The sequence below is a fragment of the Brassica rapa genome, chromosome A02 (assembly GCF_000309985.2).
Source record: "Brassica rapa cultivar Chiifu-401-42 chromosome A02, CAAS_Brap_v3.01, whole genome shotgun sequence".
NCBI lineage: Eukaryota > Viridiplantae > Streptophyta > Magnoliopsida > Brassicales > Brassicaceae > Brassica > Brassica rapa.
In genome coordinates, this window is record NC_024796.2 from 3323908 (window position 1) to 3350230 (window position 26323).

The window sequence follows — 26323 nt, forward strand, 5'->3', positions numbered from 1 at the left end:
CAAAAGCCCAAAAATGATTGCCTTAAGGTCAGATCCGGGTCCATTAGAGTAGCTACCGGGTTGGGTCTATTGTCAAGATCCGAATAATTGCCGAGTAAAGATCTTTTGTTTTCGCAAAAAATCCCCAATACTTTTAAATTGTAAACTAAGCCCAAAATGTTAGTTGGGGAAAAATCTCAAATTATTTAATCTTAAGGGACTATAATCGAAAGACTGAACCCTAATTAACAAAAAAAATAAAAAATCGAAACACAGTAGTATCTCTCTGTCCGAAGGGAGGATCGATTCGTGACTCAAAAGAGACAAAACGAAAGATGGACGCCATGCGAAAGCAGCTCGATGTGCTCATGGGAGCTAACCGAAACGGTGACGTCACGGAGGTGAATCGCAAATACTACGACCGCGATGTCTGTCGTCTCTACCTATCTGGTCTCTGCCCTCACGAGCTCTTCCAATTAACGGTGAGTTGTATATCCTCGACGCCTTGGGCTAATGGGTTTTCAATTAGTATCTCGAAAAATCCTAACTTTATCATCCATGATAACAAAAGGAGAGAGCTTTAGTGAAAAGAGCTTTAATTGTATATTGAATGCTTCAGAGTGTATTGGCTCACTGATTTGCTAATTTGGGTTTTTTATTGTTATTATTATCAGAAAATGGATATGGGTCCTTGCCCAAAGGTGCACTCTTTGCAGCTGAGGAAAGAGTATCCTTTTTTTTATGTACAGTGGAACTTTATTTCTTTCGTTGTACTGTGTGTGGCCTTTAACTTGTTCTTAGATATAGAGAAGCAAAGGCAAAAGGTGTTGATAACTACGATAGGGAGTTGGAAGATGCGATAGACAGGCTTATTGTTGAGTGTGATAGGAAGATTGGTAGGGCTCTTAAGCGTCTTCAGGAAGAGGATGCTAAAGCTGCTATTGCTATTTCTGTCACCGAAGTTACTCAGGTGATGATGATCTAAAAGTTTTAGTCTTATTGTTTAACTTAGGCTTTTCCTCATCATTTCATTTGTTTTACTGCAGTCACCTGAAATTATTGAGCTGTCAAAACAAATCAAAGAGAAGATGAATGAAGCAGACCTGCATGGTAATATAAACAATTTTGTCTTCTTAAACTCCTTAATTCACCATTAAATGTTCTATCTGCTTGCTCTTCGGAAAAGCTATTGATTAATCTTTAAAATGGTGATGTTATATCGCAGATCTTGAAGGAAAAACTGATATGAAGATTAGAGCTCTTGAGTTAGTTGAAGAGATGAGGACTAAGAGAGCTGACTTACAGGTCGGTGATTATATGTTTTGCTATTTGTTGCGTCTGGTAATTTATTAACAGTCAAGTCCTTTGTCTTGTTTCTACACAGGCTGTGCTGCTGTTGGAGGCCTTCAACAAAGATAGGGCGTCCTTGCCACAGCCCATACCAGCTGCAGCATTACCTCCGCCTGATCCTCGTACTCAAGAGATGATCAATGAGAAATTAAAGAAAGCTGAAGAGTTTGGTACGGGGATATCTTCTGATCTTGTATATCTCTTTCGCTATATGTGGTGATGTTGAAGTTTCTTGAAGGTAGTCTAATATTGCGGCTTCTGTTTTTTTTTCATTCAGGGGAACAAGGAATGGTCGATGAGGCGCAGAAAGCACTAGAAGAGGCTGAAGCTCTTAAGAAGGTTTGTTTTCTTTCTTAAATTAGTTTTTTTTTTGTTTGGCACTTATCTCAGAGATACTTTCATAGGATGTGGAGTTGTAAATGAAGTCTGTTGAAATAGGGATCTCTCTTTTGTCTTGTTTCGAGTACATTGCTTGAATAGTTCGGCATGTTTTTTTCTCCCTCCCTACTTCACTTGTCGTATTATATATTTTCCCCCTATTTTTATATAAGTTCTTAAGAGTGTTGTGACGTTATATGTTTCAGCTTACTCCTAGGCAAGAACCTGTTGTGGATTCAACCAAGTTCACTGCTGCTGATGTGCGCATTGTAAGTAAAAATCACCTTGCTATCACCTTTTTGAAATTTATTGCTTATAGATGCCCTCAAAATTCATGATTCTTGTTCGTGTTGTATAGTTTGTTTAGTCTGTTGATTTTAGAATGCAATGTTCTCATCCCTGCTCTGTACCGTATCTCATCACTCTCTGTTACATTGTTTTATCAGACAGACCAGAAGCTGCGTCTGTGTGACATATGCGGAGCATTTTTGAGCATCTATGACAAGTTAAGTTTCGTTACTTTTTTTAAAAAAAGTTACGCGGTATAGCTCCTTGGCGTTTAGCTAGTAAGTAATAGATTCCTGAGTTGCAAAGTGGTTTCATTATTTTGACACCGGCTATTGTACCCTCCTTTTTCACCAGCAGCAGGCTAACATTTGCGCCCAGGATTACTTATTGCAGCTAATAAATGTGCGTTCTATTCTTGATTTATTGTGCCTGTTGTTAGAGATAAATAAAATAATTGAGCTTTAAACTATATCTATGTCACTTTGATTTGTATTTGGCAATACTAAAAATCTTTTGTGCTGCCTTTAGTGATCGTCGGTTAGCTGATCATTTTGGAGGGAAGCTTCATTTGGGTTACATGCTGATCCGTGACAAATTAGCCGAGCTTCAGGTAATAATAAACAATAGAATTTTCTATTATGATTAATGTAGACTGTGTAGTTATATTAATCTCCATATTTTCCTCAGGAGGCAAAGAACAAAGTTCACAAGGAACGGGTTGAAGAAAGGAGGTTTACTTTCCTAAGCTTGTTCTTTGTTTACTTCCTTAGATCCTCTAACTTTTTTGCTGAAAAAACTACTAATCTCAGGTCAAAGGAGAGGAGCAGAGAGCGAGAATCAAGTAGAGACAGAGGAGATAGCCGTGACCGTGGAAGAGATGTTGACCGTAGGAGTAGAGATCGCGACAGGCATCATGACCACCGTGAACATGACAGAAACTATGACTCAAGAAGCCGGCGGGACCGGTCACGGTCTAGGGAAAGACACAGGGATTATGATCGCCGCAGCAGGTAAACTTTGATCAAGAAAACATATTTTATTAACTGCATATCTTTTGGTTTCCTTTAAAATTTATATGTTTCAACCATGTTACAGACGCCGTGACCGCTACTAAGACGCTGCCAGAGACGGTCGCAGCAGGTTTAAGAGGGGGTTTTACAGATGCGGTTAGGATCAAGCTGGAGTTACAAACACTGTTTCGTTCTTCTTATGTGTTAAAAAGATTTTTGAAATTGTACGGTGCTAAGTTTGTAATAAGAGTTTCTTGGGATGCTTTTTATATGTTGATGACATCAAACACTTGTGAGTAGACGACTGCGGTGATTTCATGGCTCTCACAGCTGATATATAATCAAATTTGTCATAAAATTAAATAACCATATTCTGTTTGAGAAGTATTTTTGGGCAGGTAGTTTTTAGCCCACTTCTCTGAATAGAAAGATGGTTTTTTTGTTTGTCAACTCCAATTTTTAGTAACTTCATCCATTTTTTTTTAGTATATTATCCGAACCAAAAATACAATAGTTCGAATTCGTATAGTATAAGTTGACAGTCTGGACTTTACTTTAAAAATCCTACACTATCCAGTTGAAGTTATTCTAAAACAAAAATAATACAAATTGTGGCAATTGTTTTGGATTCTGATAGCTTTTTTTTTTTTGAGCAAAAAAAAAAAAAACCAACGGTTGATTTAAAGCTGTAAAGACCACAGAGTCAAATCAAGAGCTGTCCAACACAAGTCGCTTAGATTCTACGAACGATTTAAAAATTCTATGATATGTTTCAGTATAAAGTTAGCTTATTATTATTTTTCTCACTGCATTCATTCAAGGAAGAAAACAAAGAGGTATACATAGATGGAAGATTCTAAATCTTCAGTATAAAGTTAACTTATAAATTATACAAAAAAGTAAGCACGGGTTCAACGTCATGTCAGCGTATAATGTACTTCTCTCCGTATGCTAACTGAAATTTAATGTCAATTTGATCATCAACATAATACTATATTCACTTCATATCATATGGTACGATGTATATATGTACATATTTATATTATAGTTTTCATGAGCAGAACAACTTAAAACTCACGCAACCATCAGTCATGCACGAACTATATGTTTATATACACAATTATAGAAAAAGCCAAGGGAAGGTCAGAGATCATTTGTAACTCCATCACACTGTAAAGCATCTAAAGTTTTAGCATAGTTCAATGATTTTAGCCAAACAATAAACAAAGGCCATCGTTCATTTTAGCTTTGATTAACGCATCTTAAAATAGTGTGTATGTATATAAAGTTGTATGGTTTCTGAGTTGAGGGAATCATGTTAGGCAATTATTGGGACTTTGTTATTGATATATAATAATTGGGTGACAAAGCCATAGTCTCTGAATCGAAACCAAGCAAAGGCCAATAGAAAAGGAACGAAGTTTAATAATGCCAATAAAAGAGCTTTTTAGCACTTCATTTCTCACTACAATAGTAAGAAGAAAGTGACACTTTTATTATATCAGAATGGCTATTTAACTTAATTCTATTGCTCTTTCAGTTTCATCAATTTCGAGTTCGAATTGAAAACTAAGTTTCAGGAGAAGATTCATTTCTTATATATTAAAATTTTGATTTATTGTTGTTTATTTTCCTTATCACTTTCTGAACCTAATACACTTTTTCTTCTACAACATTCTCGTGGGAAATAGTTACATTCTTTTAATGAAAATAGACCAGTAATATTTTTGAAGAAAGCCTATATAACATGGAATCTTGAATGCGTTTTAAATAACATTTTCTCTCTTCTCTCTAGAGAATATTCCTCTCTAGAGCCTTGGACCATCTTTCTTGGTTAATTCAACAAGAAAGATCTTTATCTTTTCATATCTGGATCCTAATATCCTTATCCGATTATCATATCTCTTCTCTCAAAACCTTAAATTCTGATCCATCATGTCTTCTGAGATGGATAACGCCCTTTTAGCCCTCTCCTTGAAAGATGATGATGATGCTCCTTTTAACTTACCTGATTTTCCTCAATTCTACGCCACAGAAAGAAATGCATGCAGCTTGATAGGCCGTCTCCTTAACCCAAGATTTCAGAACATGGCTAATCTGATCCTAGACATGCCAAGGAAGTGGCAAAAGGTTAATCGGGTTAGAGGTATCGCTCTCACCAAAGAAAGATTCCAGTTCATCTTTTCACATGCAAATGATCTTCAAGATGTTCTTGACAAAGGCATGCAAACTCACAATGACTGGGGATTAGCTATAGAAAGATGGGTTGAAACACCTCCTCCGGGCTATCTCCAATCAGTATCAATATGGGTCCGAATAAGCAACATCCCGGTTAACCACTATACAAAGCCAGCCATCACAGAGCTAGGAGAACTAATCGGTCATGTTGAAGTGGTCGCTTTTGATCCTGAAAAATCACAAAGGCAAGACTATGTTCGTGTGAAGATCAATATTGAAGTTACCAAGCCTCTCAAGAAATCAAGGGTTCTCAACCTACCTGGCGGAGGTCAAACTACCATCTACTATTTCTATGAAAAAGTCCAGAAAAGATGCACGGAATGTCAACGGCTCACACATGCAAAGGAACATTGTCCTCTCCTAGCCTACAAACAGAACATGCGTGCGGTGGAAGCTACTAAAAACCGTCTCTCTCCTTCTACTTCCAACCATACCTTCCTCTCTGAAGGTGATCCTCTGTTTGGAGTCTTACATGAGGATCAAGTTGGTATTAATCCTCTCTCCGGTCGTCCTCGCATTGCTCCGGAGGTTCTTCAAGAAATGCGGAATTATCTCCTTGCCTCAAGTAAAGAAGAGAGGCATATTAGGGAGCAGAGAGTGATTTTCTCGGTGAAAGAAGCTGAGAAAAATCCTATTACCCAAAAGGCGATGTTACAACTCATTCCACCGCCGATCTTCACAACAAACCTTGATAAGGGTAAAGGAATAGTCTTTGATTTTGAGAAAGCTTCTAGTGAACCTGAAACTAACCCTCAGCCTCAGAAGCTTATGGCATCGGCAATATCTGCAGGACATTTATTGACCAACCCTATCAATAATGTCTTCTGTAGACTCTCATTACCCCCTGTTCTAATGCCCTCAACTCAGATTTCAAACCTCTCCTTCTCTGGTGGTTCAAACATCTCAATACCGACTGAGAAGCCAAAAAGGAAGAGTGGAAGATACAAAAGGATTCCTAAAACTCCTAAGAAGATGACAAAGGCTACAGAGGAGACTATGGCTTCTACTTCGGAAGTTGTGATTCCTAGCAAAAAACGTAAAGCCGAAGATGATCTTTTTGGATCTTTCAGGACAGATAAGAAGAATGCTCAGAACTCATCTCAAGATAGTCTGCTCAAAAACAAAGAAGGACTTCAATTGGTTGTTGCATCCAAGGCTGCTAAGGGCAATGCATCAGAGATGGTCCCGCATGAGGGACCGTCTAAAGCCTGATGAGCTTCATCAGCTGGAACTGCCGGGGCTTGGGAGATCCTCATGGCCTGACAGTTCAACGCCTCACGGAACTAAGACGTACTTACTTCCCTGAGGTGCTTTTTTTAATGGAAACTATGAATGCTCGGAACTCTCTAGTAGATATGCAATGTTGGTTAGGCTATGATCATGTCTACACTGTTGACCCGGTAAATACTTGGGGGGGTCTTGCTTTTTTTTGGAAGAACAGTGTTGGGGTGGATATTTTGTATGCAAACAAGAATGTTATGGATATGAAAATCATGTATGAAGATAAGTGTTTCTATGTCTCGTGTGTTTACGGCAACCCAACTATAAGTCTGCGACATCTTGTTTGGGAGCGTTTGATTAGATTCAGTATCAATAGGGATAGTAGTTGGTGCATGTTTGGAGATTTTAACGAAATTTTAAATAATTCTGAGAAGATTGGGGGTCCAAGAAGAAGCGCCTCCACCTTTCAAGATTTTTCGGAAATGCTAGAAATATGTGGCATGATAGAACTTCCAAGTTCGGGGAACCCCTTCACATGGAGTGGAAAGAGAGGTAATCTCTGGATTCAGAGTAGACTTGACAGAGCATTTGGGAACCAGAAATGGTTTGATCAATTTCCGGCCTCAAACCAAGCCTTCCTTGATAAAAGAGGCTCTGACCATCGCCCTGTTTTGATCAAGTTAATCTCCTCTCAAGACTCTTACAGAGGTTCTTTCAAGTTTGACAAAAGATTTTTCCAAAAACCTTTAGTTTTTGAAACCATCAACCAAGCGTGGAACTCTTCTTCTCCAAATTCAAACATCAACATCGCTTCTCGTATCAGATTTTGTAGACAGGCGTTAAGTAGATGGAAGAAAAAGAATGTCTCCAACTCTAAATTAAGGATTACGAAGATTCAAGTGGAACTTGAACAAGAACAGTCATCGATGAATCCTTCTTTCTCAAGAATGGAAAATCTTACCAAATCCTTAGTTAAGGCTTATAAAGAGGAGGAAAATTTTTGGAAACAAAAGTGTAAGGATGATTGGATCCTTCATGGTGACGGAAACACAAAAATTTTTCATGCTGCAGTCCAAGTTGCGAGATCAAAGAATGAGATCGTTAAACTTCAAGACAGCAATGGAATTTTTCAACGTTCGGAAGCTTCTAAAGGTCAAGTAGCCATCAACTACTTCAGTGACCTCTTTAAATCTACCAACTCGGTGGATTACACTGACCTTCTCAGAGACTTACCGGTAAGAGTCTCAAATAATATGAACATGATCCTCACAAGGAAGATCACTAAAGAGGAGGTTAAGGAAGCGGTTTTTTCAATCAAACCTGATAGTGCTCCTGGAGCTGATGGGATGTCAGGTTTTTTCTTTCAAAAATATTGGGAGATAGTTGGAGATCAACTTACTAAAGAAGTTCTTTTGTTTTTTGAGACTGGTGATATGCCCTCCGATTGGAACTACACACAGATTTGTCTGATTCCAAAGAAGACAACTGCTTCGGTAATGTCTGATTTGAGACCTATCAGCTTATGTACGGTAATGTACAAGACCATTTCCAAGATTCTAGCCTCAAGACTTCAATGTTTTCTTCCCGAGATAGTATCACCGACTCAATCAGCTTTTGTTTCAGATAGACTCATATCTGATAACATTATTTTGGCCCATGAAGCAGTCCATAGTCTTCGAACTCATGAAGTGATCTCAAAATCCTACATGGCTGCAAAAACGGATATGTCAAAAGCTTTTGACAGAGTGGAATGGCATTACATTCAAGCATTACTTCTTTCTCTTGGTTTTGACAATATATGGGTGAAATGGATCATGTCCTGTGTTACTACAGTCACCTATTCAGTCCTTTTGAATGGTCAATCTTACGGTTACATTTCTCCACAGAGAGGACTCAGGCAAGGTGATCCTATCTCACCCTTCCTCTTTGTTCTCTGTACCGAAGGTCTTACTCACATGATGAATCAAGCTTCACTTAGAGGAGATCTGAAAGGAATTCAATTCAACTTGGCTGGCCCGGAAGTTCACCATCTTTTTTTTGCAGATGATAGTCTGTTCCTATTCAAAGCTGAACTTTCTCAGTGCCAAGTCTTTCAAGACATCCTTCTCAAGTACGGGGAAGCTACAGGTCAGGTCATAAATCTCTCCAAATCATCACTAACCTTTGGCAAAAACACCTGTCCTTCTCTTAAAGCACAAATTAAATCAAAGCTTGGTATTTATTCGGAAGGAGGAGCTGGTTCTTATTTGGGTTTACCTGAGTGTTTCAGTGGCTCCAAAGTTGAAATGCTTGCATATATACAAGACAAAATGAAAGGCAGAATGTCTGGTTGGTATTCTAGATTTCTTTCTCAAGCTGGAAAGGAAGTTATTTTAAAATCGGTGGCTATGGCTATGCCTATATACGCCATGACTTGTTTTAAACTTCCTAAAACCACTTGTAACAACCTTAAATCAGCAATGGCAGCTTTCTGGTGGCAAGCTTCAGAGGATAAAAGTAAAATACATTGGCTTAGTTGGGATAAGCTTTGTATTTCAAAGGAAATGGGAGGAATGGGTTTCAAGGATATTGAATTATTTAATCAAGCTCTTCTTGCTAAACAAGCTTGGAGGATCCTCACAAATCAAGATTCTCTCTTGACTCGGTTTTTGCAAAGTAGATACTTTTCTAATGGTTCCTTCTTATCAGCAACTCTTGGGTCCAGACCTTCCTACGCATGGCGCAGTATTTTGCATGGTAGAGAACTTTTGGAAAAAGGCTTAAGGAATTCGGTTGGTAATGGTCTCTCTATATCGGTTTGGTCCACGCCTTGGCTGATTGATGGTGAACGTCTTCGCATTCCTCTCATGAAGAATATCTTGGTGGACCTTAATCTTAAAGTCTCTGACCTTATGATTCCCAACTCTGATCTCTGGGACCATCAAAAGTTGGAAAACCTGTTTTATGATCAAGATATTGAAATCATTCTTAAGATTAAACCAGCAGTGTCTTCTCCTGATTTTCTTTGCTGGAACCACACCCGTTCAGGTGAATACTCTGTGAAATCAGGCTATTGGTTTGCAGAAAAGGAGGCAAAAAAGGAAGCTTATGTCTCAAGTCAAGCTCTACCCTCCTTAAATGGCATCAAAAGTCATATATGGTCACTGAACACAGCACCAAAAATAAAAGTTTTCCTCTGGAAAGTTATTGGAGGCGCTATTTCTGTTGCTGACCATCTAATAGAAAGAGGAATGAAGGTAGATTCTCGCTGTCAAATTTGTGGTTTGGAGGGAGAGTCAATGAATCATGTACTTTTCAACTGTACTATTGCAAGACAATCCTGGGCTATTTGTCACTTCCCTGCCCCGGTAAATGGTTTCGACCCCTCCTCCATCTACTCCAACATCTTCTATGTTTTAAAGATGGGGAACAATCAAAACTGGCCTGTCCATATCAGGAGAAGTGGTCCTTGGATTCTATGGCAAATCTGGAAAAATAGGAATAGTTTTCTATTCAAAGGAAGCCTCATTGTGGGATCAAAATTCGCAACATCGTTATTACAGGAGGCTGATCATTGGTTCCTAATCAAAGAAATGGAAAAACAAGAACAAGCCATTGATCTTGAGAAGAAAAAAAGGATCATCTTTGGATGGAAACCCCCTCCTTCATCATGGTTCAAATGTGACATTGGCTTCGATTGGGACAAAAATAGGAAGGAAAGTGGTGCGGCATGGATACTTAGGAATGCTGAAGGGAAAGTTTTACTGCACGGTAGAAGATCCTTCTCAAACATTCGCAGTAAATCAGAATCCTCTTTTCAAAGCTGGCTTTGGGCTTTAGAAAGTATGAAGTCTCTCCACTTTGATCACGTTATCTTCTCGGCTGAAGACAGAGACATTGTTAATGCTATTTCAAAACCTGCTACATGGCCATCTCTAAAAGCTTTTTCCTTTAAGCTTATCGAAATGCTCCATGAATTTTTGTTTTGGCAGGTGGAATCACAATCTCGTCAAGCCCTCAAACCAGTCTTTCTTATAGCAAATAGTGTCATAAAGGAGGATCTGTTCCATTCCTACATTGCATCAGGGTTCCCTGGCTGGCTTAAGAAGTTTTTTCGTAAAATTTCCTTAGTCTAGCTTGTCAATTTGGTTTGCTTAGATGCTCCTTTAATTACTCCTTTTGTATATGGGTCCATCCCTGATTATGAATGAAAGTGTTTAAAAAAAAAAAACATGGAATCTTGAATGCATGTCACGTTACTCTCTTCTCCTTCTCTATATAAGAAAGGCTCTTTCTTCTTCTCTCCCAATATATATATATATATACACACGCTCACTCATACACATAAACAAACCCAAACAAACACATAAAATATATACATTGATACCCATTTGATCATTTATTAATACATAGTTTGTTTTGGCGAAGAAAGGAATGGGTGCATTTGATTATATCTCTAGCTTCTGTTCTTATACATACTCTAATGCCAAAACCAAGCGTAAGCCATTGCAGGTTTGTTCTTCTCTAAATATCTTTACTTCTCGATCGGCTTTTGGTTATTTATGTAAAACAATACTCTATTATCTATATACATATATATTCTAATCAATTTTGGTTAACTCCAAAACTATATGCTAGTACGTTTCGTGTGTGCATAAAATTCATGTGTTATGTAATGTTTTAGAACATGATCACGTTCGTTTGCATGAAAGATATATGTTTTTATCCGTCTTATCAACTTTTTCGTTGTCAGATGTATATCGGTAAATCATAGATGACACACATGATGCAATAACATGCTAAAATAATATTAAACTAAAACAACGGTAATGAATGGATGTTAAATGTTATATATAATTTCGGATGTTTATTTTAGTAATATCAATGAATGTGTTTTTGTAGACGGTGGATATCAAGGTGAAAATGGACTGTGATGGTTGTGAAAGAAGAGTTAGAAACGTGGTTCGTCGCATGAAAGGTTATCTTTCTCATCTCTCACTGACTTTGAATCAAAACTTTGCGCCAATCTAAGACCTTTATCAACAAAAAGAAAAGAAAAAACTTTGCGCCAATCTCTCTTTTTTTTCTTTTTGTTTCCATTTTCTTTATTCTCTCTGCTTTTTAATTTCTCTTTTAAAGATTCTTATGCTTCTCTTAAAATTACAATTTCATAGCTTCCCCAAATATAACTTATAATTACTCATCATTTGCTTGGAAAAAAAGACTACAAAAACTTCTGTTTTGAAAAGATTATGATTCAAAAAGTCAGGAATACATGTTTCAAAAAAAATGATGATCGGTTCATCTTCTGGCATTAGTCGGAAAATATTCGAAACTCGGATCAGGCAGTGTGGCAGCCAGTCCACTCTTTAGCACTAAGTGTGTTCCTCCCGAAACTGACCAGATCGCCGATAGGATTTATAAAAAAAAAGTATATATATATCTTAAGTATCTTAAAGTAAGTAAAATAATTTGCGTATAATTTCTACTAGCTGTAAGTTATATATTCAATTAAGTTTTTTCTTTTAACATTTAAAAATCATGATGTAGTCATATGTTGTAAACGTTTATTCATAATATTTGCTTTGGTTCAGAATACATATCATTTGAGAGTTGAGACCATTATTTACCTTTTTCATGTTTGGAACCGACCGGTACAGGCGTGAAATCGGTGGAGGTAAACCGGAAACAGAGCCGGATAACGGTGAACGGTCACGTGGATCCAAACAAGGTGTTGAAAAGAGTGAAGAGCACAGGGAAGAAGGCAGAGTTTTGGCCTTACATACCTCAGCATATGGTCTACTACCCATTTGACACTGGCATGTACGACAAACGTGCCCCCGCAGGCCACATCCGCAACCCCACACAAGCGTTTCCAGCTGCAAACACACCTGGTGAGAACTACGTTTCACTCTTCAGTGACGACAACGTCCAGGCCGCTTGTTCCATCATGTGAAATGAATTGTGCGAACAAAATACATATAGTATGTGTATTTTTTTTTGTGTGAACGACACATCTACTTTTGGTACTATTCTCATAATATAGTAAAAGGTAATGTAGAAACTATTGTAATAAATTGCAATTTTGAGACGGGATCAAGCTAAAAATGATAACGAGAAAATATTATGTTGTTTTGTTTGGAGTGTAGGTGTTGATTATACAATTTTTTTTGCTCGTTTGAAGACAGTCTCTCATACATTGGTTTAAAATACACTCTATCTAACTCCCATTAGACTTTCTCAAACTCTATCTACCTTATAACATGGCATGCAAACTCAAAAACCAATTGTGGCATTGGTATTATGATACTTTTACTTGTGCAAGAGATTATTTTGAAGCATTTCAATTGATTAGAAAACACTGTGTTCACATTATTATCAAATGTTTTGTCTTTTTCTTTTTCGCAAAAAAAAAAAAAACGCGTTGGTCCCCCAGGAATGTATAAAAGAATCTAACCTTAAACCACCACCAAAAGTTCAAGAATTGAAAAAGTAAGTTGTACCACGGATACATTTTAGTCTACATGGTTTATTATTCTATTTGAGCAAATATTTATTTCATACTTATTTACTTGAGTAATATTCGAAGAAGTCACATCAATACCCCCATAAGCTAAGTGGAATCCCAAGAGTGAAAATAGGTATAATAGACCAAAAGCACCCAATGTTGGTGAATTTGTCTAATGCTTCGACGAGAATACAAAATTAACAATAAATAAACAAAGAAGAATATTAAGATGAGACCCAAAAATCAGCATCTTGTGATTTGTTAAGCTTCAAATGGCAACAGAGTGTCAACATTACAAGTTCCAGAAAAGCTGTGTTATTCCAACAAAAATGTCCAATAAGGACCAAAGCATCTTTAGCTTTTCGTTCAAAAGCTTCTTTCTTTAGTAGAAAGGAATATAAAGTCTCCCCAAGAATCACACAAAGTAAAGCTGTTCAATCGCGGTACCGATTCTTTACAGGAGATTAAACAGTCATTCATGTTGAAGCTGGCATTCTTCTAACCCTACAAAGATTTACTCTGAATCAACCAAATTACAGATATAGATTTGGTGCTTGAATCACTAAGAGTTAAGCTGTCAATATGATAGAGTGAGTTTACCTGTTAAAATCTATTAGGATCCTTGAAGAGGCAGGCAATGAGCTTTTTACCGCTTCTGAGCTTTCCTTCTTCTAGACTGAGCCTTCTGCCATTTCTTCCTAGGCACAAGTTTACTCTTAGGCTTCAGCTTTATCTCAGGCGTAAATTTGAAGTTCGGATCTCTCATCTTTGTTTGTATATCCTTGAAAAACTGCATGTTCAACCTCTTGGGTCCACCTTTCCTCAGCTCTTCATACTCAGGCCCCGAGATAATATTCTCAAACGCACCAATCAGAATATCCACATCGCTCATCACTTCCCAGACGTTAGTGTAACGCCCGTCAGGCCCTTTGTTCAGCTTCTTCAACGCGTTCTCAACCGCGAGCTTCCTCGCCTGTTTACCAGGCGAAAGCTCCTCGGGCTCGTTCTCGGATTTCAACAGCTCAGAGATTGTTCTGTACTTTGGCTTCTCCTCGAACTCGAACAACTTGTCCAAGTACTTGTCAGATGCTTCGTTTGGGTGTGGCTCTGTCGGAATATCGTCGTCGTCGTCGCCTTCGTCGCCGGTCCATAACGTTTTCTCCTCGTCGCTTCCGGACCAGACACTGTATAGCTCGTCACTGTCGTCTGCGTCGATTAGATCTGAGGAGGCTTTAGCTTGTTGCCTAGCTTTCTTAACCTCTTTCTCAAGACGGTTTCTTCCTTTATCATTGGCTTCGTCTTCACTTGCTGACCATAGAGTATCATCATCATCATCATCATCCTTCATATCTTTCTCCCAGACTTTTCTAAAGTCAGCATCGCCTGGTTTGACATTACCAAAGAGATTGTAGTCTTTACGTCCTCCACTTGCGTATGAACGAGTAGCTGCAAGACATTGAAACAACTAAACTGTAACTAGAGCCTACAAACAGTCAATTAACATTACAAACACTTAATCCTAGATCAAATTCGCCAGTCTTGTTAACTAATCTATGTCTAACTAAACCATTCTCAAAGGAAAATTGTTTGTAGTTCCCAGATAAATAAGAATGTATGCTGCAATTGTTCTTTAGGGATGATTATGCAACCGTTGATGTTAGATCACATCTTTGGACTAGCTTCCTACCACAGTGTTTCAAAGTTTTATCATTTTCCAACAACAATAAAAATGATCGAAACTTTAAAAGAGCCGTGAACAAGTAAGCTCTCCCTCTCTGCGGCATTTCAACGAACACCTTGTCTACTATTTATATTTAAAAGACACGCGGTACGAATTGAGTCGAAGAATGATACCTTGTAAGTAGTGGCGAGATGCCCAGTTTTGGGCAGAGTTAGCCGGACTCGAAAGGAAGCGACTTTGTGATCTATAATTGAAATAAACAATCATCCGTTTTATTTCATTTGGGTTTGATTAAAAGGAGATTGTTGTCGCTCTATGGAATTACAGTCGAACTGGAACTAACCTTTTGGTTATGGTACAGAACAGAGGAGAGACTCTTCGCAGGAACATCCCCTTTCTCTTTAACAGCTTTAGTCGACGGCTAAAGTATGACAAGAGTGTCAAGCTAAAGTTCGAACTTGGCACTTTGGAGACTTTAATAATTGACTAAACTAACCCTATGTATAGAATTTTATCTGAACTGAGTTCCAGTTAAATTTACCAGAAAATAAAAATAAGAAAATTATCATTTAGTTTTACAGTTACTTTAATTTACAGTATATTGTATCTATGCTGTTTCGTTTATATAATGATATTGACTTAATTTGAGAATTAGCTAGTGTTTCTGTGACAATCCGTCCCGTGGGAACTACCTGTTCCGTGGACCCCAGGTTCACAGCGCTGCCGACCCCAACCCCTCTATTATGAGTTTTCACTAATTCCATAATTAGATTGTTGGTGAACCTCGAACCCAGGACCTCATCCTTTAACATCATTCCCACAGGACAAGTTGTTACCAATTGATCTGCAGTTCAATTGGTGACAGCTTGTCCAGTGGGAATGATGTTAAAGGGTGAGGTCCTGAGTTCGAGGCCCAATAACAACTTAATTATGGAGTTAGTGAGAATTCATAAGGGAGGGTTGGAGTCGATGCGCTGCAGCGCTGTAAGTCTGGGGTTCACGGGGCAGGTAGTTCCCACGGGGTGGGTTGTCACAGTTTCATCATGTTTATCAATGTGAGCCGACTATGGCTGATGTATTTTAACCCTTTTTTTGATGTCTCAAACACTAGTTTAGTGAGCTTTAGATCAGAACCGTGTTTCACCAATATATATATTTAAACTCTTGCGAAACATACACATCGTTAGCATTCCAAATTTGTAGATTAAACCTCTGCCAATTTATCATATTCAGTAACCCCTTATAAATATGGTAGAGATGAGTCCATACACCCACCAAATAAACTTAAGCTTGAAATATATAGTAGCGTTGTGTTATACGTAGATAGATATACAGACATATAGTAGACTTGATAGGATACTGAAGAACACCACGACAACACCTACTACTAATGTTACATGCTCGACTATGCCAATTCTGCCGGGTCTTTGGCTTGCACATCAAGGGATAAGAGCATTACCAAGGGGGAAATATCTTCCCAAGAGACACTAAGGCCGTGGCATAAAAATGTGTGGAACCTAAAAGTGGCCTCCAAGGTCAAAATGTTTGCATGGAAGTTACTTAAGCGAGCATTACCTGTAGGGGTGCGACTGGTAGAACGCCATATTGATGTCGACCCTCGCTGCAAGAAATGCGGAGAACCCGAATCTAGTATTCATCTTTTCTTCCATTGCCCTTATGCGCAACAGGTATGGCGAGATGCCCCCTGGTTATAGGCTTTGACCCCAGAGGAATAGTAGATTTGGAAGCTCGATGGACGTCCCTCTGCACCACCCCTTGTCTGCCCCCTACAGGAGTCGTCGCCAGCCACTTATTTCCATGGATCCTCTGGGCGCTGTGGAAAGAACGTAATAAATTTGTCTTCAACGGTGCCTCGGCGGTCCCTGCAGCCTGCCTGACCGCAGCCATTTCAGCAGCTAAGGAATGGGAACAAGCTCTCAGCTCGGAAAAGAAACCCCCACCAAAGGCGTCCCTAGCTCCACAAGCCCATCATCCAGCCTCCACTTTTATTGTACGAACAGACGCAGCATGGCACAAGGAGGAGAGGAAGGCAGGCCTAGGGTGGACAGTGAAGGCTTCATTTACTCCGGTGATGTGCCACAAGAGACCAATTCACCATGTCTCCTCAGCACTGTTGGCTGAAGGCTTAGCGGCCAGAGAAGCTTTACTCTTTTGCAGAGATCGGGGCATGGATCGCATTCATCTTGAATCGGATTCCTCCCAGCTCATTAAAGCCATACAGCAAGAAGAGCCTGTAATAGAAATCCATGGAGTTCTCGCAGACATTCTCCATCTTACCAAGTCGCTCTTTGTTTCTTTTTCTTGCTCTTGGATCCCTAGGAATCTTAATCTTGTGGCTGATTCCTTGTCTAAGGAAGGCCTTTGTATGGATGAGGACGTTATTGCCTCCACCTAACTCTGCTATTTGAATTTAATGAAAGTGGTGTTCAAAAAAAAAAATGACAAAAATAATGTGAACTAATAAAAATGCAACACATGTAAGAAAATATCCTGCTTTTTTTGTTGAAGTTCTTAACCAACAACCCATAGCTTCTATCTTTCTACTTTTTTTCAATTTTTTTCTTTTTTGGTCGAATTTTTTTTTTCTAATAGTAAGAAACTGTGCTCATCTCCCGTTGGGGTTGCCCTTAGGTTACAACCACTTGCACCACCACGATGAACTGCTGGATGGCCTTATATACTTATTTTCACAGTTAATGATTCCAAGAAACATGCAAACCATGAAGATTGCTATTACCAACATAGTTCCTCATTTTCTTTGCAAATTAGCCTTGAACATGTATGTTTTTTCTTACGTGTTTATGTGAATATATTATATGATACTATGGCAGCCAATATATATTGAGAGAAATAGAACATTAATATTGATAGAATAAATAATATTCTGTTATAATTGAGTAACAGAATATTATTTGTTTATTCTATCAAGGGCTGTATAAAACATATTTTGGTCTTACGTCCACTGGATTAATTGGTTTATAATAGGTAAGATGGTGATTGTTTGTATTATTATTCTTTTTGGTTTAAGGATTGTTTGTTTCTAACTGTGGAATTTACACGACATATATAGTTTTGTTCTATGAACTGAAATAGTGATTTATAGAAGCTATTGCTTTAAGGACCTGTTTACGTTCTATTAAAAAACTTGAAACAAATTGAAATATTTGGTTTTGGTTTTCTAGTTAATTTTTTTTTGTTTTGTTTTTAAAAAAAAAAATTACAGTTAATTCGTGAAAGACCAAGTCACATCCTAATTCTGGTAAATTAATTAGTTTTAACTCGGACCATTTGAATTCAATGGTTGTTCAGTGTTATTCCTCCAAAAGTTCCTAACTAAAAGCACATCCTCAACTTTTTTGTCACTCAGATTCTTATATAATTTGATGATCCTTTGTTTTCTCTACCAAAAAGGAAAATCATCTTTCAACACATAGACAAAACACACTATGGCTGATGCTGAGCACGAACGTATATTCAAGAAATTTGACACTGACGGCGATGGTAAAATATCAGCAGCCGAACTTGAAGAAGCTCTTAAGAAACTTGGCTCGGTGACCCCTGATGACGTGACTCGTATGATGGCTAAAATCGATACTGATGGTGATGGAAACATATCGTTTCAAGAATTCACCGAGTTTGCATCTGCCAATCCTGGACTCATGAAGGATGTTGCCAAAGTTTTCTAGAATGGTAGTATTTGCCATCGTCTTATTTTTGAATTTTTCTAATATTTTTTTTCAATATGATTTGGTTCTAAGAAACTATCCATATTATAATTCATGTAACTGATCATTGGAGTTGTATATCTCTCAATGAATACTCTCGAGTATTTTTAATTTTTGTTCATTTCCCTAATAAATTCAGTTTTCCTACGTTTACACATTCTTAATATTGCTTTCAATATGATAAAAACATTTAATCCATACATAGCCAATCTAAATTGGTAACTTGCACATAATCTTAGCTAAATTAGAACCTGAATCTCTACACCTTTGACAAAAATTTGCTTATGAAGAACTCTATTTCTCTCGAGACATTATTAAATGAAATTTAATGCACATCTAACTAGGCTACATAAATAAACATTAAAACCCATAAGTTTCCGAGCAATGCTTACTTGGCTTATAACATCTGGTAGTTCAGCTATTATGATTCAATGAAAGTAATAATAGTAGCATTGAGTATGCGTTTTATACAAGAACTTGGATATAATACAATGGACTTGGTCCTTGAGTACCTTGGCACAAACAAGTAAACCTTATATACTTGCTAGCTTGAAGCAAACGGCGCGTTTTAACTCTACTGTGCTACGGCCCAAAAACCAGCTCCTTCAGTGATCTAAACGGCGAGTTGTGACCATAAGCCATTGCATCTCTCCACAAAGCAAGTCCTGTTTTTACACACAATTAAAACAATCAAGTTTTTTTCTATGAACATTTCACATTTGATGTGGAAAACAAAGGATGATGATGTAAGAGAGTGTTACGAACCTATCCATGAGATCAAACCAATTGTTGCCGCCGCAAAGAATGACTTGCTGGTGCAGTTTAACCTGCATTTGGAGAATCACGGGATTATTGATAAACTGATGTACTCAAGAGAGGTGTGCAAGGATTCTTACATGTATAAGCACAGAATGTTCCCATATCCATAAAAGAGAGTTGCCCACATTGAACCGGTGAACCTGCATCACAGTTCGATGAACAAAAAAGTACTTTTGTTACTATGGGTGAAAATATAGTTTAAGCTGAACGGCTTTGAACTGAGAAAGCTTAGCTTTTACCACATCAAATCGCGGATAAATAATGCTCGTGGGATCATAAGTCCGTTTCCCATCATCGCAAGTACCATTGTGATTGGTGATAAGCCTTTTATGTTGTCTGGGTTTAGGAAGTTTGTCCACTGAAAGGAACAAGAAGAACATCAGATATAGCATTTAGGACAGACAATTCAAAGAAAGAGAGAAAAGAAAACAAGCCGTATTATACCATTTGAGAAACTGGCATCCACATGAACATAAGTGTGGCTGTCCATCCAGATAAAGAACCAACAAACCTAACACCTTCCTCTGAGAGTTTCCCCGTTCGAGCCTGCATTCTTAGCAGGGAAAAATTAAGAGAAAAGAAGAAAAAATCATTCAGACAGAACAGCTACACATCTTTTTAGAGTTTTTTTTGAAGGAACTAAAAGCTCAGGAATTAGATGTCAGAGAAACCAAACACAGACCTATAGAAAAAGCATCTGGAAAAATCACAGCCATGTGTTTTGTGCCTAAAGCCAAAGATAGAACACAAGGAAAGTTGCAAAGGAAAAGGTTTGGAGTTTGCAGTTAGCTCAATGTTACATCAAAAGTTTACAAAGTTTAGAAATGCAGTTAGCTCAATGTTACATTAGAGGTCTACAAAAGTTTAGAAATGCAGTCAGCGTAAAAATTCAGTTCCTGCGACTACAATTCTGTCAATAACTTAGTTTCTATTGAAGTATAATTTTCCTTTCAACTACTGTGGATATTATTCAAGCTAACAAAATGACACTTTTGTTAAAAAGTATTGAAAAGAATATTCTAGAGGCTATTACTGAAATGACTGGCGAATGTGTACGCTACTTACAAGAAAATCAAGGGGAGAAAAGAAACTGAAGCAAGAGTGCTTGAAAGCTTACCATGATCACAGCCGCTACAGCAATAACAAAAGCAGTTGCCCCAGGCAAGATACTGTTCGGTACCAGAGGGACAAAAGTTGACCACATGATCTGCACTTTCAAATTCACAATGTCAGTGTAAAAACTAACTACATATATATGTGCTCGGATCAAACATCCATGGAAAGTATTGAACAAAGACAAAACTTGAGATGGATAGTAAAGAAGCTCACTTGAGGAAGAACGGAGAGTCCACCAACAGTGATAAAGTCTTCCCACAATCCCCACACAGTCGTCCCAAGCTTACCAAAATAGAACAAACAGTTCAACACCAAACCAACCGTCACAACGGCGGAAGTAGCAACAAAATACTGCACAGGCATAGCTCCAGCCATTGTGAGCTGCACAAGAACAACGTAAGTGGAGATAACTCCAAGTGTTTGCACCACAGCTGCTTCCTTTTCTCTCTTCTTTGCGAAATATGAAAGCAACGAAAGGTTCCCTAACAAACCAGTCAACATCCCCTGTATTCCATAAAACGTTCACTTTCAGATTCTACAATGCTTCTTGCTTACTCTTCAAGGTTTAAGAAATCGCTATGCGGTAGGTAGTTAGACGCTTTATAGGGAATTATTGATTAGGCGGGCATGTCGGCGTATCTTTTTTTTTTTGAATGATTAGACTGATTTTTCAGAAAAATCATTTTGTTCATGTCCGATTTGGCTCATAGTCGGAGGCCTAGGCGCCGCCTAGACCAAAATTTTAGAACATTGCAATTTCATGAAACCAGTGGATAAAGAAAACAAACTTGTATATGAATCAGAGTGACATTTTCAGTGTTAAATTCTGATAATCGTCGGCTTCCAACTTAAAACCAATTGACTATAAGCGGACTGACTGATCCTAATCTTTTATAGTTTTATTCGTTTATTTCTCTAACTACCGATGGAACTTCTGTTACCAGCCATGGGACGGCGGAGAGGGCTGTGTTGTTTCCGGCCAAAAGATTCTGAGCATTGAGGATGATCTGTGGCAACTGAAGCATTAGAAACGGGACGTTGGCTCCGCCGGAGAACTTGGCCGTCCATGCGTCCCATTCTTCGTATTCCTTGATCGGGTGAGGAATGTCTGAGTCAATTGCACGTACGGGGACGAGTCGGCGGCGAGTTGAAGCGATCGGATTCCACCGAGTCAGAGATAAGACACGGCAGTTATTGACGGCGGAAGAAGAGGTAACACCACCGGGAGAAGCACGCTTCAGCGGGAGGCGGGAGAAGGGAGGTGTAGAGACGAAGGAAGCGCGAGGAGGAGGAGTCGGGAGAATCAAGAAGCGGTTACCAGTGAGAGACATTGCGATGGTTTTAGCTTCCCACTGGAAGAGAGATGACGACGAAGGAGTGAAATAGAGAGTGTTCTAGTGAAATGAGGGGCTGATGTATAATTTGTTTTTGGTGGGACATAATTGAAATTATTCGAAGAATTAGGGGTATATTTGCTAAAATGTAATGAATTAGTAAAACAATTTCGAATTTAACTGAAACCCATAACTTTCGCGGGAAAAAGCCCAAGCCCAAAACTTGAGCCCATTATGTCAAACAATGTATTGTTTGCAGTCTCAATCTCTCTCTCTTTACCAACCTCCAAAAGCTTGGTTTCATTTCTAGAACACACTCGTATCGTCGCCTGATTCGGTGAGCTCTTCAGCGTGTCTCCAATGGAAGGTATAACTTTCTTAAATTAACTTACTTTCCTTTTGCAATTTTTAATTCTTTGTTAACTCCTTACTAGTATCGCCTTCTTCCACAGTTGGATCCTGTAATTTTCCTAGTGTTTTTGTTCTTCTCGGAGTTCGAATTGATTCAAACTCTAATCAGAGTGATTTGGAGTAGGCCCAGTTAATGGGAAATCAATTATCTGTTATAAAAATGTTGACTTTTTTTCCTTCAGTAATCGTTTTGATGAATTTAGTTTTCCTTTTGCATCATCAACGAATCTGTATGAAATTTAGAGATATAAGTAAAATAAAAGCTAATAGAAGTATGAAATTTCCGTATGCTACGGTTTCTTTTTTTTTTCAGGAAAGGTTTTACAAAAGTTTAATGTAGAACAATGCTGCTACTACCTACAAAATAAGCAGTTTAAGACACGTTACCAAAGACAACCCAACAACCCATACATGTCTGCTTTACTTCCCTGTCCAAGAGGGAACCTCCACTCTTCCATGCGTGCCCACACTACTTTGTCCAAATACCACCAGACTACTACTCCTATTTCCAAGCAAACATCTTTTTACTGCAATGGTCCGTTCTAAACTCTTGTTATCAAAGGTTTAGATCATGGAACAATGCTTCAGCTTTGTCACTCGTTCGCTTTTGCCTTTGCTTTATGTCCCTGCATTTGTGTTTCGTGTTTCACTATGTTGCTTGGTAAAGAGTTGTTTTGTGTTTCTTAAATCTCACTTTTTTCTAGTTGAAATGGGTTTCTTACTTTGGATCCTTCTTTTTCAGCTTCTTTGTCAAGTGCAACTGTGCCATCTCTTGACAAAACTGATTTTCTGAAGCTTCAGAACGGCAGGTAAACCCCCATGCATCACTTACTCAGCTAACCATCATTACGAATATTCTCTGTTCAACGACATGTAGAGAGTATGTATTGGAATCATGGAATGGTTTCATGTTGACTCACGCTATGTTTCGTTGCCCTTCTCTCCAGCGATATTCGGGGTGTGGCAGTCCCTGGGGTTGAGGGGGAACCTGTAAGCCTTCCTGAACCAGTGACTGAAGCCATAGCTGCTGCGTTTGGGCAATGGCTGTTACACAAGAAGAATGCTGGATCCCAGAAGCTGAGAGTATCCGTTGGCCATGACTCTCGCATATCTGCACCAACCTTGCTGGTATGTATCTGGTTCCTTGATTTATTAGATGTTTTCCATGTGGCAATACTCGAGCCTTTAAGTTACTTTACCTCTAAGCGATTAGTCTACTTTTTTAGCCCAATGCGTTTTTTTTTTCATTTCTGGAAACACTCTCTCTTTATGCAATGAGAAAAGTAATTTGTCCATTGCAATTCCATTGTATATATTGTAGGAAGCGGTTTCTCGAGGTCTCGGTGTTTCTGGAGTAGATGTTGTTCAGTTCGGGTGAGTGATGATTACCCTTTATCTTCGGAACTATTCATCGTACTATAACAGCCACATATTACAAAAGTTATATTCCCACTTTTTACATGGAAGCTATTGAACATTCAATAATTCTTTGATTGTAGTGCTGCTGGCTCAGAAAATTGTTTGAATCACGTTTCATATATAACTTATCAAGGCATAACTCTTGAACATCGGTTATGGTTTGCTTTGCAGATTAGCATCAACACCAGCGATGTTTAATAGCACATTGACTGAAGATGAATCATTCTTGTGCCCTGCTGATGGGGCTATCATGATAACAGGTCTTCTTATTGATCTCGGTTCCCATGTAGTTATTTTTCTTAGTAGTAGTCATCACGTTGTGATACTTTTCCATCTTGTACTTCATATGGTATTACGCTTTTATTTTGAGCAGCAAGCCATCTTCCTTACAACAGGAACGGTTTCAAGTTCTTCACCAGTGAAGGAGGGCTAGGGAAGGTTGATATCAAAAACATTCTGGAGCGAGCTGCAGATATCTACCAGAACCTTTCTGATGAAAATCATACGAAATCACAAAGAGAAGTTTCTATTAAAAAGGTTGACTACATGGCAGTATACACCTCTGGTCTTGTGAATGCAGTTCGAAAAGCAGCAGGAGGTTTAGGTATTACTTCTTGTAGCATAATCAATAAAGATTGAAACTCCCATTTATCTGCTGCTAATCTATGGCGTTTCTGAATCTTAGAGAAGCCTCTAGAGGGATTCCACATAGTTGTTGATGCTGGAAATGGAGCTGGAGGATTCTTTGCTGTAAGTCAAGTATAGTTTATAGGATTCGAAACTTAATTATCAGTTCAAGCAGTTTTGAGATCCTTTCTTCATCTGCTACATGACAGGCCAAGGTGCTTGAGCCTTTAGGAGCAATTACTTCCGGCAGTCAATTTCTTGAACCAGATGGTATGAGTATATCTTGGCCTACCTCCTATCTTTGATTAATATCTGAATCAAATAAACCTTCTGGATAACAGGTATGTTTCCAAATCATATCCCTAACCCGGAAGATAAGACTGCGATGCAAGCTATAACCAAGGCTGTTCTTGATAACAAGGCTGATTTGGGTATCATCTTTGATACTGATGTTGATAGGTATATTAACTCCACCTATCTACTGTCACGTTGGAGAAATTGTTATATTTAAACATTTTTTTTCTGAAAGGTCCGCTGCTGTGGATTCATCTGGCCGTGAGTTCAACCGTAATCGTCTTATTGCCTTGCTTTCAGCAATTGTTCTAGAGGAAGTAAGAGATATATGCTCTAACCATTTCACCATATTAACAATTTTTTTTAGTGTCCTGATGTTCTGTCCATACAGCACCCTGGCACAACTATTGTTACAGACAGTGTTACTTCCGACGGTTTAACCTCATTCATTGAGAAGAAGCTCGGTATGCCAACAACTTACTACAGTTGCTGTTTTATTTTTCTGTATTAGTTTCCACTGAACAAAAATTGTTTTAGGCGGAAAGCATCACAGGTTCAAAAGAGGATACAAGAATGTCATTGATGAAGCTATTCGCTTGGTAATAAATCTAAATGATCATATATCTTTCTGACACAGTTGATGTTTTTTATCTGCTATAGTGAGTTGTAATGTGATGGCAGAACTCTACTGGAGAAGAAACACATCTGGCTATAGAAACCAGTGGCCATGGAGCTTTGAAAGAGAATCATTGGCTCGATGATGGAGCCTATCTCATGGTTAGCTTGTCTTCTCAGTTACATAATTGATTGCTATGTATAAGACAATAAAAAAAAGTTTGGCATTTGCAGGTAAAAATATTGAATAAACTGGCTTCAGCCAGAGCTGCTGGTGAAGGAAGTGGCAGCAAAGTCTTAACAGATCTTGTTGAAGGTCTTGATGAGCCCAAAGTGGCTTTGGAACTGAGGCTTAAAATCGATAAGAATCACTCCGACCTTGAAGGAAGGTATATGATTCTTGATGACTTTCACTTCAGTTCTTGACAATTTTTTTTTTTGGTTTGTTGCATTTCACTAACCACTGAAGATTGTAGAGATTTTCGGGAGTATGGAGAGACGGTCCTGCAACAAGTTTCGAACTCAATAGAAACAAATCCAAATCTTAAAAAGGCTTCAGTTAACTATGAAGGGGTGAGTTGCTAGATTGTTCTCTCTGTTCCTAAACATATGCCTCCACTGCATAGTTTAACAGTAAACATTTCCTGTTGTAGATCCGTGTTTCGGGCTTTGGTGGATGGTTTCTTCTCAGACTTTCTCTCCACGACCCTGTTCTTCCTCTTAACATTGAGGTAAAAACAGATACGTATAAGAAGCTTGGCTTCATAGTTTCTGATGCAGTGAAGGAGTTCAATATGTATAAACAATTTTTTGGAACGTGCAGGCGCAGAGTGAGGATGATGCTGTGAAGTTAGGCCTTGTGGTTGCTAATGCAGTGAAGGAGTTCAATGCTTTGGACACCTCTGCTTTGTCCAGTCTCACTCACTCTTAAATTGGTTTTACGTGGATCTGTGATCCTGTGGAATCTTCTTGTCCTTTTTTTCTTTTTTCTTAAAAGGAACTAAACAAAGTTATATTCTCTGTTTGTTAAAAAATGTCATTCTAGCATATTTTTTTCTTGTTTCAAAATAAGAGCTCTTTTTTTTTTAACACAAATTACTTTTATTCAAACTCAACTCTTTCGGTTACAATAAAAAGAGGGAATGGACCATCCTCTTTGATTCAAAAGATAAAATACAATAACACAAGTAGATAAACAAGATAGTTCTTCATGAGAAGATGACAGTGAATTCAAGACGAAACTCGAATGCGTCGATAAAGCTTTCACAACAAAGTCGGACAGCTGAGAAATAGTCATATAAAGAGGTAAC

General features: G+C 38.3%; 7 protein-coding genes and 1 long non-coding RNA gene across 15 annotated transcripts; 5 read left to right on the plus strand and 3 right to left on the minus strand.

Annotated features, from left to right (window-relative positions):
* Positions 1–234: 234 nt before the first annotated feature.
* Positions 235–3363, plus strand: LOC103851108 (U1 snRNP-associated protein usp106). 4 transcript variants are annotated; one of them, XR_004455647.1, is made up of 13 exons: positions 235–461; positions 654–706; positions 781–949; positions 1026–1089; positions 1205–1284; positions 1364–1499; positions 1607–1668; positions 1914–1976; positions 2154–2212; positions 2350–2397; positions 2524–2605; positions 2683–2726; positions 2805–2918. XR_004455647.1 is itself a non-coding variant. In XM_009127938.3 (13 exons), exons 1-13 carry the CDS (start codon positions 315–317, stop codon positions 3107–3109), a joined length of 1179 nt encoding a protein of 392 aa, XP_009126186.1. In that variant the 5' UTR covers positions 235–314; the 3' UTR covers positions 3110–3363. The 4 variants fall into 4 exon arrangements, 2 of the variants coding, with proteins under 2 accessions (XP_009126186.1, XP_033141727.1); XR_004455648.1 differs by having other exon boundaries at positions 2353–2397; XM_009127938.3 differs by lacking the exon at positions 2350–2397 and adding an exon at positions 3091–3363 and having other exon boundaries at positions 2805–3005.
* LOC117132150 lies at positions 3206–12164 on the minus strand. The gene is made up of 2 exons (XR_004455651.1): positions 12074–12164; positions 3206–3960 (listed from the first exon to the last, which is right to left on the minus strand). It is a non-coding gene; the product is annotated as an uncharacterized LOC117132150 (long non-coding RNA).
* On the plus strand, positions 3953–12580 carry LOC103851107 (heavy metal-associated isoprenylated plant protein 21). The gene is made up of 4 exons (XM_018656527.2): positions 3953–4752; positions 10676–10955; positions 11346–11421; positions 12104–12580. The coding sequence occupies exons 2-4, from the start codon at positions 10878–10880 to the stop codon at positions 12397–12399; spliced, it is 450 nt and encodes a 149-aa protein (XP_018512043.1). The 5' UTR covers positions 3953–4752; positions 10676–10877; the 3' UTR covers positions 12400–12580.
* A 559-nt stretch (positions 12581–13139) lies between these two features.
* LOC103851110 lies at positions 13140–15211 on the minus strand. Of its 2 annotated transcripts, none has more exons than XM_009127940.3 (4): positions 14976–15211; positions 14806–14876; positions 13552–14397; positions 13140–13455 (listed from the first exon to the last, which is right to left on the minus strand). In XM_009127940.3, the coding sequence occupies exons 1-3, from the start codon at positions 15020–15022 to the stop codon at positions 13598–13600; spliced, it is 918 nt and encodes a 305-aa protein (XP_009126188.1). In that variant the 5' UTR covers positions 15023–15211; the 3' UTR covers positions 13140–13455; positions 13552–13597. The 2 variants fall into 2 exon arrangements, with proteins under 2 accessions (XP_009126188.1, XP_009126189.1); XM_009127941.3 differs by having other exon boundaries at positions 13140–13470.
* Positions 15212–16322: 1111 nt separating this feature from the next.
* On the plus strand, positions 16323–17048 carry LOC103851250. Its single transcript, XM_009128094.1, has one exon. It carries the CDS (start codon positions 16323–16325, stop codon positions 17046–17048), a length of 726 nt encoding a protein of 241 aa, XP_009126342.1.
* Positions 17049–17350: 302 nt separating this feature from the next.
* LOC103851111 (polcalcin Bra n 1) lies at positions 17351–18535 on the plus strand. The gene has a single exon (XM_009127942.3). It carries the CDS (start codon positions 18100–18102, stop codon positions 18337–18339), a length of 240 nt encoding a protein of 79 aa, XP_009126190.1. The 5' UTR covers positions 17351–18099; the 3' UTR covers positions 18340–18535.
* Positions 18536–18719: 184 nt separating this feature from the next.
* Positions 18720–21727, minus strand: LOC103851112 (maltose excess protein 1, chloroplastic). The gene is made up of 8 exons (XM_009127943.3): positions 21255–21727; positions 20527–20817; positions 20315–20404; positions 19642–19743; positions 19437–19555; positions 19275–19337; positions 19144–19205; positions 18720–19043 (listed from the first exon to the last, which is right to left on the minus strand). The coding sequence occupies exons 1-8, from the start codon at positions 21642–21644 to the stop codon at positions 18961–18963; spliced, it is 1200 nt and encodes a 399-aa protein (XP_009126191.1). The 5' UTR covers positions 21645–21727; the 3' UTR covers positions 18720–18960.
* A 137-nt stretch (positions 21728–21864) lies between these two features.
* Positions 21865–26100, plus strand: LOC103851114 (phosphomannomutase/phosphoglucomutase). Of its 4 annotated transcripts, XM_009127944.3 has the most exons (18): positions 21866–22014; positions 22372–22593; positions 22801–22867; positions 23006–23186; positions 23380–23432; positions 23649–23737; positions 23851–24081; positions 24163–24227; positions 24314–24374; positions 24446–24563; positions 24634–24715; positions 24790–24862; positions 24936–24997; positions 25080–25175; positions 25248–25402; positions 25490–25586; positions 25667–25744; positions 25837–26100. In XM_009127944.3, exons 1-18 carry the CDS (start codon positions 22008–22010, stop codon positions 25942–25944), a joined length of 1845 nt encoding a protein of 614 aa, XP_009126192.1. In that variant the 5' UTR covers positions 21866–22007; the 3' UTR covers positions 25945–26100. The 4 variants fall into 4 exon arrangements, 3 of the variants coding, with proteins under 3 accessions (XP_009126192.1, XP_009126193.1, XP_033141725.1); XM_009127945.3 differs by lacking the exon at positions 22372–22593 and having other exon boundaries at positions 21898–22014; XM_033285834.1 differs by lacking the exons at positions 21866–22014; positions 22372–22593 and adding an exon at positions 22623–22719.
* Positions 26101–26323: the final 223 nt, after the last annotated feature.